General features: G+C 45.9%; 1 protein-coding gene across 1 annotated transcript; it reads right to left on the bottom strand.

Moving 5' to 3' along the window:
* Positions 1-2,785: 2,785 nt before the first annotated feature.
* On the bottom strand, positions 2,786-3,598 carry LOC133259266 (malignant T-cell-amplified sequence 1-like). The gene has a single exon (XM_061436518.1). The coding sequence runs from the start codon at positions 3,473-3,475 to the stop codon at positions 2,930-2,932; it is 546 nt and encodes a 181-aa protein (XP_061292502.1). The 5' UTR covers positions 3,476-3,598; the 3' UTR covers positions 2,786-2,929.
* Positions 3,599-13,654: the final 10,056 nt, after the last annotated feature.

Below are 13,654 nucleotides of genomic sequence, written 5' to 3'. Positions count from 1 at the left end.
TAGCTTTTACTGTAACTTTCTACCATACTTACTATGAAGACAGTCGTAAGCATTTTCTCTATCCCTCATCACACATATCCTCTCATTCAGGAACCTTCTTTCTCTAGGGAGAGACACTTTTCCCTCATTCACTCATGCTGTTTCATCATAGGTAATTCAGGTATTTACCATATTAGTTTAGATGGTGGCGATGGTTTAGTCTCTTAAGTCATGCCTGACTCTTCAGACCCTGTGGACTGTTAGCCTGCCAGGCTCCTCTGTCCATGGGATTTCTCAGGCAAGAATACTGAGGTGGGTTGCCATTTCCTTCTCCAGGGAATCTTCCTAACCCAGGGATTGAACCTGTGTCTCCTACATTGCAGGCAGATTCTTTACCTCTGAGCCACCAGGGAAGGTTAAATACATATACAAACATAGGAAAGTTGAAATTATCTAAGTTTGCCTCCCTAACAAGGCCAAGCTTCTAGAAAACAGTTAAAGTAATATTATATTTCTATTTCAGTCCCTTACTCCTAGCCCAGTGTCTGAACCTAAAGTAATACCCAGTAATGTTTGTTGAACTATTCTGGGTTACAGAGCACTGTGGTGGGTAGATTCTGGTGTTAAGATGTGACTATAATTTGTATAGTCACAAATTATAGTCACATTATCCAGCATTCCTATCATTGAACGAGGCCCTGCCAGTAGCAGAAAGAAAGTAGAGAGTAACCTCTTCTAATCACTCACAATACCCTTTAGGCTCACAGATCACCTTAAACACATGATCAATGTAGACAGTAATTTCCCAAGCACAGTTATCTATACACACACACACACACACACCAATTTTTTCTGAAATTTCATGAAGTTCATAGAATTCTTGACCTCCATCTGATTTCCAATGTGTATACAGGCTTTCCATCCTGAGTTGTTCAAAAAGGATATCAATAGCATCCAATAGGATCAGATGAGCCGGGGGGGACGGAAGAAAAAGAATTAAAGAGACCTGAAAGAAGGCAGCTTAGACCAGATCCAGAAAGTCCGTGTTCAGCGTTTGGTGGAGATCGTCAGAGTACGTTAAAAAAAACTGTGAGGCTGCTGGCTTGACTGTCTCCATATGTGTTCATCGGAGGTGTGAGTGCTCCAGAGGATCATCATGAGACCCTCCACAGTGATCCACCAGTGACCAGAGTTAATGTTGCTGACAGGGGTGGAGCATTAATAGGGGCAAAAGCCCTATTCTTTTGTGGAGAAAAACAGTGTTTTGAAGAGGAGTGTTTAAGAGCTGTTCTGTGACAAGCCTGTGGTGAAAGGAGACAACCCGAATGTGCAGATCTCTGAGGACAGAGGCCATCCTCCACCCCTGCTTCTGGGGCCACTCCTTCCTGCTCTCCTATTCCACTGACTACATCCCCACCAAGCATTCCTCTTTTAGTCAATCTCTCCCCTCAGCATACAAATATACTCAGCCCACTAACAAACATGCCACAAGAAAGAAAAAAGAAAAAAACACAATTAAGATAACAACAGCAAATAAGCTCCAAAACAGAGTATCTTGACTACAACCTTCTTTCACCCACCTTTAAATTCCCCAAATTCTCTAAGAAATAACATTAAGTGTGGATTCCGACATCTTAACCTACTCTTCCCCCTTTCACCCCTAAATCTACTGCAATTTATCTAGCATTCATGTGCATTTCACTGAAACTGCTCATATTAAGGACACCAATGAATTTTTCAGCTGACCTATTTTATCCCCACTTAAAATATTTTTCAGTTGGGGGTCTATGATGCCTCCCTATAAAAACTGAACTCTTTATAAATTTAAATTTCAGAAAACGTAAGTAAAAATGAAGCAATCTACAAGAAAATTTTTTTCATTTCACAGAATTTAGTCACATCCCTTAAGAAGTCTCAACATAAGAAGTCTGAATAGTTGATTAATCATCAGTTCATATATCAATAAGGGCACTATTATTTTCTATTTTCAACATAACCACCTTCAGACTATTATCAAGGTGTGTGTGTGTGTGTGTGTGTGTGTGTGTGTGTTTAGCAAGAACAAAATCATTCGCCATACAAGGTAGGGAGAGTTTCTCCCCAAGCATTTTTTTTTCAGTAGCCCTTCCTAACCCAGGTCACACACCCAGCTATAAATGACTCAAAACCAGGAGGAAGGACCCTCTTTTTCCTAAACATAAGATCCTGCTTAGCCGTAGGCCCCATGCCAACCCACAAATGAGTCCATCTCATAGGGAAATAGACCACCCACCATGATAAGCCTGGACTAATGACCATTTTCCAGACTCCTGTAGACAAGGGATGGACCCACATTTCCACCACCAAGAAAGAAAAAGCGGGAATAATGTTTGTTGGGTGGACAACCAACAAAGTCTGAAGTTTTCTTTGTACCGGATTTTGTTTCTAGTATTCACCCCTTAAAGCAGTCGTATGAATAGAGTTGTTTCGGGCCTCTCTCTACTCAGTTTTTTTGGCCTCAGAGAATGTTCTTAGCTTCCCCGACCAGGAATGGAATCTGAGGCCCCTGCAATGGAAGCGGCAGTCTTAATTCCTGGACCATCAGGGAAGCCCCTCGCCATTTTCTCCCCCTACTTTTTCAGTCACTAGGGTCTATCAGGGGCACGCTCTTGACTTTGAAATCTACATTTCTGAGGGAGATAATGAGCCTGTTCCAACGAACACCTCCTTAGACCAACAAGACAGGAAATCTAAACTGACCTCCGCCGTGGACACAAACACACTCACAGGCACACAGACAAATGACACACACACACAGACAGAGAGGTTCGTTCCAAAACTTTTACTTGGCCTTTCTCCTTTTCTAGTGTCCTCTGAATGTCTTAAGCACTGAGGAGCGGCCTCCCTGGCGTCACTCGGACACAGGCTGGGCACGAGGTCCGCGGGGCACCAGGCGCGCGTCCTCCCAGGCTCACTTGTACGTCTTCATGTGCCACAGCCCGTCATTGAGGTAATGGATGTTCTCGATGCCGATTCCTTTGTTGACTTTCTCGATCTCGTCCGCGGACATCTTCATGACGCCCACGCACAGAGCGTGCTGCTTTCCCTCCGCCATGATCGCCACCACCGTGTCCACTGCGGCGGGGAAGAGGCGGGCCCCCGGCGAGGTCAGGCCTGGGCACATGATGTTGGCTCCGCTGAGCACGAACTTGATGGCTCCCTTGTCCACCTGCTGGCGGGGCAGGATGAACGGATACTTGTGCAGCAACCTCAGCGTTGGGTAGAAAGGCCCTTCCCTTTGCCTGAAGAACAGCAGCTCCCCGTTCACCGTGAGGATTTCTATGTGCTCGTGGCATCGCACTATTTTGACCGGATCCTTCTTTGGCATGATTTGGTTCAGCCACGGTTCGATGCCGGGAAACTGCTCCATCAACTGGTTCTTAATGCCCTTAATAACGGAAGTTTTCAACTGGATACAGTTCGACACGTTTTCTTTTTCATCAAATTTCTTGAACATGATGCAGGAGTGAAGAGGGCGACCACAAAAAACCGTGGCCGGGAAGCGGGGAGAAAACAGAACTACCAAGAGTCCGGCGGGGGCGGCTGCCGGAGGGGACGCTCGGCACGGCTGTCGTTAACCGGAAGACGCGCGCGCTTTACGACCTTCCGGCACACGACTTTCCGGCACGTCTACTTCCACCGCCCGATACGGCGTCGCGCTCGGCGGCTTTCTGGGGGTTGTGGGTTCTTCTCCGGAGCCGGGCGGGTGAAAGGGCGGGACTTGAGGGAGCGGAGGAAGAGCGGTTATTCTTGCTGTTAGAAGAGAATGGGGGGGTGCGGGGGGGGGGGGTGGGGGCGGGGGCTGTGTTGCATTTCTGAAACTATTTCCGTCCAGTTAACCCGGCCGGAAACCGGAGGAACCCGGAGCGGTAAGCCCTCACCGTCCTCCTGGTCGCGCCGAGGAGTCGCGCCCTGGCGGTTACTCCTCTTCACGGTCTCTCACGCTCGCAGATGTCGTCAAGCGCAGGCCCGAATGCTCGTATACAGTTGCTGTTCGTTCTCTCCACCTGCACTCGGAGAGAAGGGGTTCTGTGCCCAGGAGGAATGCGAATGTTATAGTTTGGATTTCGGTCCTTTTTCAGTTCACTTCAGTTCAGTCGCTCGTCGTGTCCAACTCTTTGCGACCCCATGGACTGCAGCACGCCAGGCCTCCCTGCCCATCACCAACTCCCGGAGTTTACTTAAACTCAAGTGCATTGAGTCGTTGATGCCATCCAACCATTTCATTCTCTGTCCTCCCCTTCTCCTCCTGCCTTCAATCTTTCCCAGCATCAGGGTCTTTTCAAATGAGTCAGTTCTTCACATCAAGTGGCTCAGAGTATTGGAGTTTCAGCTTCAGCATCAGACCTTCCAATGAACATTCAGGACTGATTTCCTTTAGGATGGACTGGGTGGATCTCCTTGCAGTCCAAGGGACTCACAAGAGTCTTTTCCAACATCACAGTTCAAAAGCATCACTTTTTCCCCGCTTAGCTTTCTTTATAGTCCAACTCTCACATCCATACATGACTACGGGAAAAACCATAGCTTTGACTAGATGGACCTTTGTTGGCAAAATAATGCCTCTGCTTTTTAACATGCTCTCTAGGTTGGTCATAACTTTCCTTCCAAGGAGTAAGCATCTTTTAATTTCATGGCTGCAGTCAGCATCTGCAGTGATATTGGAGCCCCAAAAATAAAGTCTGCCACTGTTTCCACATCTATCTGGCATTGAGTGATGGGAGAGGATGCCATGATCTTAGTTTCCTGAATGTTGAGGTTTAAGCCACCCTTTTCACTCTCCTCTTTCACGTTCATCAAGAGACTCTTTAGTTCTCTTTCTACCATAAGGTTGGTGTCATCTACATATCTGAGATTATTGATATTTCTCCTTGCAGTCTTGATTGCAGCATGTGCTTCATCCAGCCCAGTGTTTCTCATGATGTACTCTGTATATAAGTTAAATAAGCAGGGTGACAATATACAGCCCTGATGTACTCCTTTTCCTATTTGGAACCAGTCTGTTCTATGTCCAGTTCTACCTGTTGCTTCTTGACCTGCATACAGATTTCTCAACAGGCAGGTCAGGTGGTCTGGTTGTAGGGTAAGAGAGTTAGAGAAGGAGAGGTTTTGAAAAAGAAGGAGACCAGCACTTTAGAGGAACAGATAACCTTTAATGAGGCGAGAAGGGGCAGCAGTCAGAATAGTGAGCTGCTGCGCTAACCCATCCAGTACTCTCACCTGGAAAGTCCCATGGACGGAGGAGCCTGGTAGGCTGCAGTCCATGGGGTCGCTAAGAGTCAGACACGACTGAGCGACTTCACTTTCACTTTTCCTTTCATGCATTGGAGAAGGAAATGGCAACCCACTCCAGTGTTCTTGCCTGGAGAATCCCAGGGACGGGGGAGCCTCGTGGGCTGCTGTCTATGGGGTCACACAGAGTTGGACATGACTGAAGCGGCTTAGCAGCAGCAGCAGCAACACTAACCCAAGAAAAGAGTAAGTATGTATATAGGCATATATGTGGAAAGCTACTGTCATAAGGGGCCCTCTTCTACTCCAAGGTTGTTCGGAATAGTTATCCCTTAAATGGCTGGGGCAAGGAATTCTGGAGATTGGCCAGAGGCTGGGACGGGCTGGGAGCTGGGCGTAATCAACCTTATTGTCTGTTTTTTTCCTTGGGGTGAGAGAGTTCTTTGTTTTCACAGAATGGTGGGAGGACCTGGAGGGGGCTTTTAACTCCAGGCCATTTTGAGGTGTGAAACTTTCCTTCATCCCAGACCCTAAGGAATATATATAGAAAGAGAAAGAGAGGTGGATGTTGCTAATGTTCAGGGCTTCTTCCTGCTGATAAATGAGGTTCAGGGGATTGTGGTCTGGGAGGAAGGAAGTCTAAGGCCTGTAGTGTTGCTTTTCTATTCTAGCCCTCAGGGTCTCAAGCAAAAGAACAGTCTTGACTTGGTCTCAGAAAATGGCTTGGATTCGGTCTTGGAGGAATCCCTGGAAAAGATTAAACAGGGCCCAAAGGTGAGTAGGAGGATGATAAAAATGAATGGTCCGAGAAGGCATAAAACCCAAAGCATCCAGTTCCAAACTATTAACCATGACTGCCAGGAGTTGCTTAATCTCTGGCGGGTTCGTGAGGCTCGATCTGTAAGGTTTTTTGCAGCTCCTTGGGTAATAACGGACTGGTTGGCATAGAAACAGCAGGATTTGTCTAGAAAAAGGCACAGACCACCCTTCTCTGTGGTGATCTAATCTCCTTCTGTTTTTGTAATACTATGGCTGCCAAGGAATCGAGTTGATTTTGTATAGTTATTAGGCCTTGAGCTATTTCCTGGAGGCTGTCTGATAGGTCCTTAGAGAGTGTCTGGTAGTTTTGGATGGAGGTGGTTAAGCCAGCGGTTCCTTTTTAAATTCCAGCTGCTATTCCTAGCCCTACTAAGAGGGCAGTGAAATGAATGGCTCGTTTTATTCACTTGTGGATGAGAGGAATAGGCAAAGGCTGATCATTGGGGGCTATTAAAAGGTTTGGATTGGAATATACCAGGGTGCAGGTCCCGGTCCAGTTAGTAGGTAGACAGGTGTGTAGATGTCCCACACAGGAAAAATAGGCCAGGTGTCATAATACAACAGCTGAAGTTGATGGCGAAGAGGAGTTGGGGGGTGGGGTTTTGATCATTCGTTCAAGGATGCTCAGAGACCCTGCTAAGGCGGCCCCAACAGTGGGAGAAGTGGAGGAATATGCTGAGGGAAACCACCCTGTAAAGGTTAAAGAGTGTCCTGTAGGACCAGAAGCATTATATATAGCCTTTCCAGTGGCAAACAGTAAGGTGGAGGTATGGTTGCACATGGAGTTAGGGATTTGTGCCCATGGGTTGGTCATATGAACTGTTTATGGAATTTCTAGATATGCAAAAAGGAGTTGATTGTAACAGTGTTACTCTCTAGGCAATAGGGCCTCCGAATGAAGGTTTTTCATTGAAGGAGGAAAGTTCAGTGAGTAAAAATTCTAAGAGTGTGTCTGAATTTCGGATTTGGTCACTTGTGTGAAGCTATGTGAGATATGAGACGAATAAAGGCTCTCTACGGTGGTGTAGTGGTGTAGGGACATGTTACCTGTGGTCCAGTTGAGGATGGATGTGGGGAGGGCTGAATCTCACAGAGGAGTTATGCATAGACATATCTAGCAGTCTTTAGCCAGTTGTGTGTTAGAAGCATTGAGAAGTGTATGGGTTAAATTTAAGGGTCTGGAATAGATAGTTGAGATTAGGATTTTGAAGGAGTTTCTGGGTCACAGGAAGAAGGGAGGATAAGAAGAAGATGTTAAACAACATTTGGGGAAGTGAGCATAAGATAGATTACTATGGAAAAGAATTGGATTTCAAAGGGGCAAAATTTATAAAAGTTTCCCTGTAGCCATAGGGTGGAGATGTAATCTTCAGCAAGTTTGAACGTGAATCCTTGAGGACTCGAGACCCACATATCTGCCAGAAGTTGTTCCAGGAATAATTGAAGCCGTGAAACCTACAGGCTCATCCATCGCCAGTTGAGGCCGGTGGAAGCTATGAGAACTTTAGAGTTGTAGGGCCTGTGTGAGAAACTTGATAAGTATTAGTCTGGCAAGCATTTTCATCACTGGGCTGCATAACCTTTTTTAACTGGGTGATGTGACCCAAGGGGTAATTTCTTTTAATTTTGTAGTGGTAGGGGTCAGCAGAATTACCGTGTAGGGACATTGCCATTTTGAGGTTAGATCTGAGTGGGACTCAGTTGTCATACAAACTTTTATTATCTCCTATTTGAAGGGATGGGTATGGAAGATTGGGGTGTGGTCGAGGGAGTAAGTCATCCATATGTTGCCAAAGGGCATCTCGTATCTGGGCAAGTAAAGGAAAAGGAAGGTGAGAAGACAGTTTGGGACTGTCCTGGGAAGGGGAAAGACCCAAAGGTATTATGGGCTTCCCATACATGGCCTTGAATGGACTGATACTTAAGGGTTTTTTTGGTAAGACCCAGACCTTTAAGAGGGCTAAAGGGAGGAGTTTAGTCCAATCTTGATGAAGTTCGATTGTTAATTTGGTCTGAGTTTTTTTTAGGACTCGGTTGGCTCTCTCAACCTTATGGGAAGACCAGGGATGATAAGGAATGTGAAACTGAAAGGTTGTTGTTGAATTCACGCAAAGACACCGGGATTCTTGGCCCCCGGAGGAGAAGAATTCAATCCGGGGCCAGAGATGAGGCTTGATCACTCAGAGCTTTTGGGTAATAAAGTTTTTTTAAAGTATAAAGGAGATAGAGAAAGCTTCTGACATAGGCATCAGAAGAGGGCAGAAAGAGTGCCCCCCTGCTAGTCTTCAGCTGGATGTTATATAGTCACTAGCAGTCTGTTAATGAAAGAAAGGAATGTCTTAAAACTCAGAATGGCACCAGGTCCCTCATCCATAAGATGTATTTTGGGATAATCTTGGCATCAAATGGTTTATCCTGGGCCATAAAATGATTAATTTGAATCTTGAAGAAGGGCAGACCACATAGTTTCATTTACATAGATTAGGGGAACAATATCTCAGTATAACATACTGGTTTGTCAAATAAGTTCTGAGCCAAGAGGGAACCGACTTGAAGACAGAGTTTGGGGTAAATGCATAGTACATTAGCATAGCTTAAGACAAACATTTCCATAAGAAAAAGGCTTTGGTTATCTTTAGGTTTGAGAATAGATAACTTCAGGTGAAACCAGGTGTCATTATGGCAACACAGTATTTTAAGAGAAACCTCCTTTTAAATTTGTATAGAGAAGAAAAAAATATCCCTAGTTTGTTTCCTCCTGCCGCTTAAGAGAAATAAAAATGTCTGACACTTGCAGGCTATTTTCTCCGTTTGGAGACCCCTGGCCTTCCTGCCTGTTACTCTCTCAAAACCTCCAAGGAACTTGAAGGGCTCGTGCAATATTTTGGGTGATTTGAGATGTGAACTCGGGCCTGTTGTCAGACTGGAGGGAGGAAGGCATTCCAGACCTAGGGAGGATTTCAATAAGAATAAGCTGAGCCATAGCAGGGACTGGTTTGTTAGTAGTCAGGAAAGCTTCGATCCATCCAGAAAATGTATATACAAAGACTAGGAGAAATTTAACCTTTTTTACGGGTGGCATGTGGGTGAAATCTACCTGACAGTCTTCTGTGAAAGATGTCTGCAATTTGGTGGGTGGGGAAAGGAGGGAGGCAAATGTTACAATTAGGATTTGTCTGCTGACAAATGGTACAAGTTTGGGTCAGATTATTTAAATAAGTCATATCGTCCTTAGTTCAATACAGTTCTGAAGGAAAACCTTAAGTAGTTTTGCAGAGGGGTGGAAAAGGGAAGGCAAATATGAAAGTAACGTGTGGATGTTAGGCTCGTCAATATGGGGCATAGTAAAGACAGGACTAACAGAGGCAGCCTGCCGCTTTGTTTGGTGATCTGCTATATTGTTATAAAAGGAGATAGGATTATGTTACTGATGTCCCCAGCAATATATTACAGCAGCTTGTTTTGGGAGCTGAGACACATGGAGGAGTTCAGAAATAAAAGAAGCACTGAGAATAGGTGTGCCCTTCTGAGTCAGGAATCCCCTCTCCCTCCAGATTATAATGTTAGAATGTAATATGTTATAGATATATATGGAGTCAGTGTAAATGTTTATCTTTTGGTCTTTGACTAGGGTCAAAGCTTGTGTAAGAGCTATCATTTCAGCCTGTTGTGAGGATGTGTGAGCTGGGAGTGTGGCTGACGTGATGATGCGAGGAGGGATAACTTTTTCAGGCTGTCCCTGGACTATAGTGTATCCAGCCCCAAATGGGGCTTGTTTCTGAGCACTATCATCTATGAACCAGGAAGGGACTGTGGGGTCAGTAAGGGGCTGATCGGTTATATGTTCAAATGAATTAAGTGTCATATCTAAAGCCTGAACACAGTCATGAGATAGGTGTTCTGGATCTGGTGTAGGGAGTAAGCTAGCTAGCAGGATTAAGAGGTTTATAAGGCATAAAAGAAAGGGATGGGTCAAAGAGGTGTCTGTGGAGGATCTGTAGTTAAGCAGGGAGCAGAGAAAGGAAAGCCCGATGAGAGTAAATCTTAGATGGAGTGAGGTGAACATACATTTAGAGGAGCATTTCAGGTTAGTTTTTGGGCTTCAGGATTAAGAGGGTGGTTGCAGCTAAGGCCTGGAGACAAGGTGGCCATCTGAGCATGACGAGATCAGGTTGTTTAGATAAGTAAGCTAGAGGCCCTCATTTGTGCGCAGTATCCTCACGCATGTCCTTGTCGAGGATATACAAAAAGGAAAAAAGGCTTGGTGTAATCAGGTAAGTAAAGAGAAGGGATCTGTAGTAAATGTTTGATAAGAGTCTGTATGGGAGTGTGGAGAGAGGTGGGGGCCAAGAAGGGTTCATCTACGTTTCTTGGAGTAGCTTGCTAGAGAGGTTTTGCATGGAGGGCAAAATTCGGGACCCATATTCGGAAGAAGTTTAATAGACCTAATAGAGAAAGAAGTTCCCTTTTGGTTTGGGGCCTGGGGATCTGTGTCAAGGCTTGAAGTCTCTGAGCTGGAATTATTTTGATTTGGGCGTGAGAAGCAATCCCATGTAATTGACAGTGGTGGAAGCAGTTTGTGCTTTGGAGAGTGAGACTCTAGCCCCAGTTGCCTATGGCATTTAATACCTTTGCAGTGTGGACTAGGCAGATATGGTGAGAAGAACTATATAACAATAAATCATCTACATACTGGAGTAAGGTAGTAGAGCCTAAGTCTAAAGTTTGTAGGTCTCTTTGGAGGGCTTGACCAAAAAAATGAGGGCTATCTCTAAACCCTTGTGGTAAAACGGTCCAAGTTAATTGTTGACATTGATTTGTGTCTGGATCCGTCCAGGTGAAGGCAAATAGGGGCTGTGAGGACTGCTGTAGGGGTATAGTAAAGAAAGTATCTTTTGGTCCAGTACCGTGAAGTAGAGTGTCAGGGGGAATATGTGAGAGAAGCGGTAGGGATTAGTGACCACGGGGTATATGGGTATTATGGCCTGATTGATCTCGCAAAGATCTTAAACTAGATGCCAGGAGTGGGTCCCATTTTGGCTGCCAGTATAGGAGAATTATGAGGAGAACGATAGCCTGCAAAAGGCTGGCTTTGAGCAGTCGGGAGATTATTGGTTTAAGTCTTTGTCGGGATTCTGTGGTCAGGGTATATTGAGTTTGGGTTATTACCTGAGGGATTTTTTTTTTTTTTTTGCCCGTTTTTGTTTTTACTGGCGGCTCAGGTGGCACATGACAGTTCATAAAATGGCTTCAGAGGTAGGGGGAGCAGGGAAACAAAAAATAAACTGGGGTGGGAAAGAAAAACAACCAGGAGGAGGGAAGAGCTGGCTGGTTCCTTCTCAGCCTGATTTAGGGGAGGGAGTTGATGCCTCTGAACAATAAGGATGGATCCCTTCCTTCAACCCTTGGTAAGAGAGAAAGGAAAAAAAAAAAAAAAAAGCAAAAGGCTGTTGCTTTGGCCCTCCTGGGTCTCAAGGAATGGGGGGAAAAGCCGGTGTTTTGATGTCACAAATTATGGGAAAGAGGGGAGGGAGGTGTTGGGTAGAATACAGGTCAGTTGGAAAAACTGGCAGATACCAGATGGTGGCTCTGGGTGTCCTTTGAGTTGGAATCACTCCAGTATGGTGGTTGGGGGGTCCCCACTGTTGATGAGGGCTGAGGTCTCTGGGGCTGTGGACTGCCTGGGTCCCGGGGGCTGCTGCCGTCTCCGCTGGAAGTAGGGGCGGTTTCGTGGACACTGGGGCTCAGGTCGGGAGCCCCAGAGGGATTTTTAAGAAAAACCTGCACAGGGGAATGGTGTTGAGCTACCAATGAGGATTCAGTGACCCAGACCTGAGGATCTATTGGGGGAAGGTCAGGGGGCAGATTTTGGGAGTGAGGGCTGGCCAAAGGTTCGGGTGCCATTTCGATGCAAAGAATTGGTACGGGATCTAAGGATGGGAGGTTTATAGAAGTTTGCAGCTTAGCCAGAAGATCACATCCCATCAATGCCATTAGGCATCGAGAAACTACTTTATAAGAATGTGTTAGTGTTGTTTTGTCAAAGGAACAAAGGAGAGGAGGGGTTATTTTGGGATAAAAAGGGATGCCTTTTATGAGACCCCCTTTGATGGCCACTTGTGAAGGTTGGAGAGGGCCCTTAAAGGAGGATAAAAGTGAAGTCCCAGTGTCTGTTAGGAATGAGATTTTGTGTCCAGCCACCGTGCCAATTACCCAAAGCTCCGAGTCCATCTGTATGTGGTGGACTTGGGGTTTGGAGCTTGTGCTCCATCACTGGAATAACTGGGGCACAATTGGATCATCTCTTACCTCATCCGAGGAACCATGGTCTGGGGTGCCAGGGCCCCCTTCAGTCTGGTTCCTGGCTCATTGTTGTTGGGCCTGGGGTGGACCCCCAGATTTGGTGGGAAATGTCTGAGGACGATCCATTTTCCAGTGGCCCCATTGTTTGCAGGTGGGGCAGGGTTTGGTGGGTGGCTGGGGGTTTAGGTGGGACTTAGCCCAGTGTCCCATTTGGTTACATCTAAAGTAGGGCCTGGAGGGTTAGGTCCCATCCGGGTGGGACGAGGTGGATGGGCCAAAGGGGTTGAATTTTTTTCTTGGATAGCTGCAGTGAATAAAGCATATTTGGCCTTTCGTTCCTTTTCTTTTTCTTTTTTTGCTTCTTTCTCCCTATTGTTGAGAACTTTAAAGGCTGTTTCTAGGATATCTTGCTGAGGGGTTTTGGGGCCTTTCTCCAACTGGCGTCATTTTCAGCGAATATCGGGCTGACTGGCTTATGGACTGGACGTGTAGGTACAGAAGTCCGTCAGGGGTGGAGATATCTAGTGTATTTTTGGACTGCCTCAGTAAGCCATGAAAGAAAAAGGACAGGATTTTCATCTTTTTCTGGATTCACTTTGCTAGTCTTATTGTAGTTAACATGAATGTGAGAGCTTTTTAGCATTCCTTGTAGTAAACAGGTGATCATATGATGCAGGTACCGGATGCTGGCATCGCCTTGATGTGTCCATCGTGGCTCAGTTAAAGGGACTGCATCATCAGCCACTGGATTAGTCCTGTCTTGATTATGGAGCTGATCAGCATGAGTCCGGGCTGCCTGTCATATCCATTCCTTTTCATCAGGGGTTAATGTGGCATTTAGAATGTAATAAAGATCATTCCAGGTCAAGTGATAGGCTTGTGTAAGGCAGAGGAATTCTTCTCTATACCTAGTAGGATTTTCTCAAAAAGATCCCAATTTTTCTTCAGTTTGGCTCATATTAGAAATTGAGAAAGGCACATGAACCCGTGTAGGGCCCTCCGGTCCTGCTACCTCTCTGAGGGGAAGCATGTGTTTGCTTCAGGTCCTGGCTGATGGGGGGTGGGGTGGCAATCTCTTTTGGGGTTTTGGAGTCATCGCTTCCTGTTTTGGAGGAGGAAGGGCTAGAGGATGGGGTCTCGTCTCTGGAAGTTTTCTCTCTGGGCGGTAGGGAGGAGGCTCATCTGCCAGGTCAAAATCAGGGGCTGGGGGTTTAGGGGGCCTTTTAGGGGCTTTAGATTTGGATTCTTTTGTAATGGAGGGGGAGAGAGAGCAGAGGATTTG

Source organism: Bos javanicus, chromosome 13 (assembly GCF_032452875.1).
Source record: "Bos javanicus breed banteng chromosome 13, ARS-OSU_banteng_1.0, whole genome shotgun sequence".
Lineage (NCBI taxonomy): Eukaryota > Metazoa > Chordata > Mammalia > Artiodactyla > Bovidae > Bos > Bos javanicus.
Note: the sequence above shows the minus strand (reverse complement) of the source record. Positions and strands in the feature narration are given on the sequence as shown.

Excerpts from the sequence above, each read along its gene's own strand:
- LOC133259266 (XM_061436518.1), bottom strand. The coding sequence starts at position 3,475 with ATGTTCAAGAAATTTGATGAAAAAGAAAACGTGTCGAACTGTATCCAG.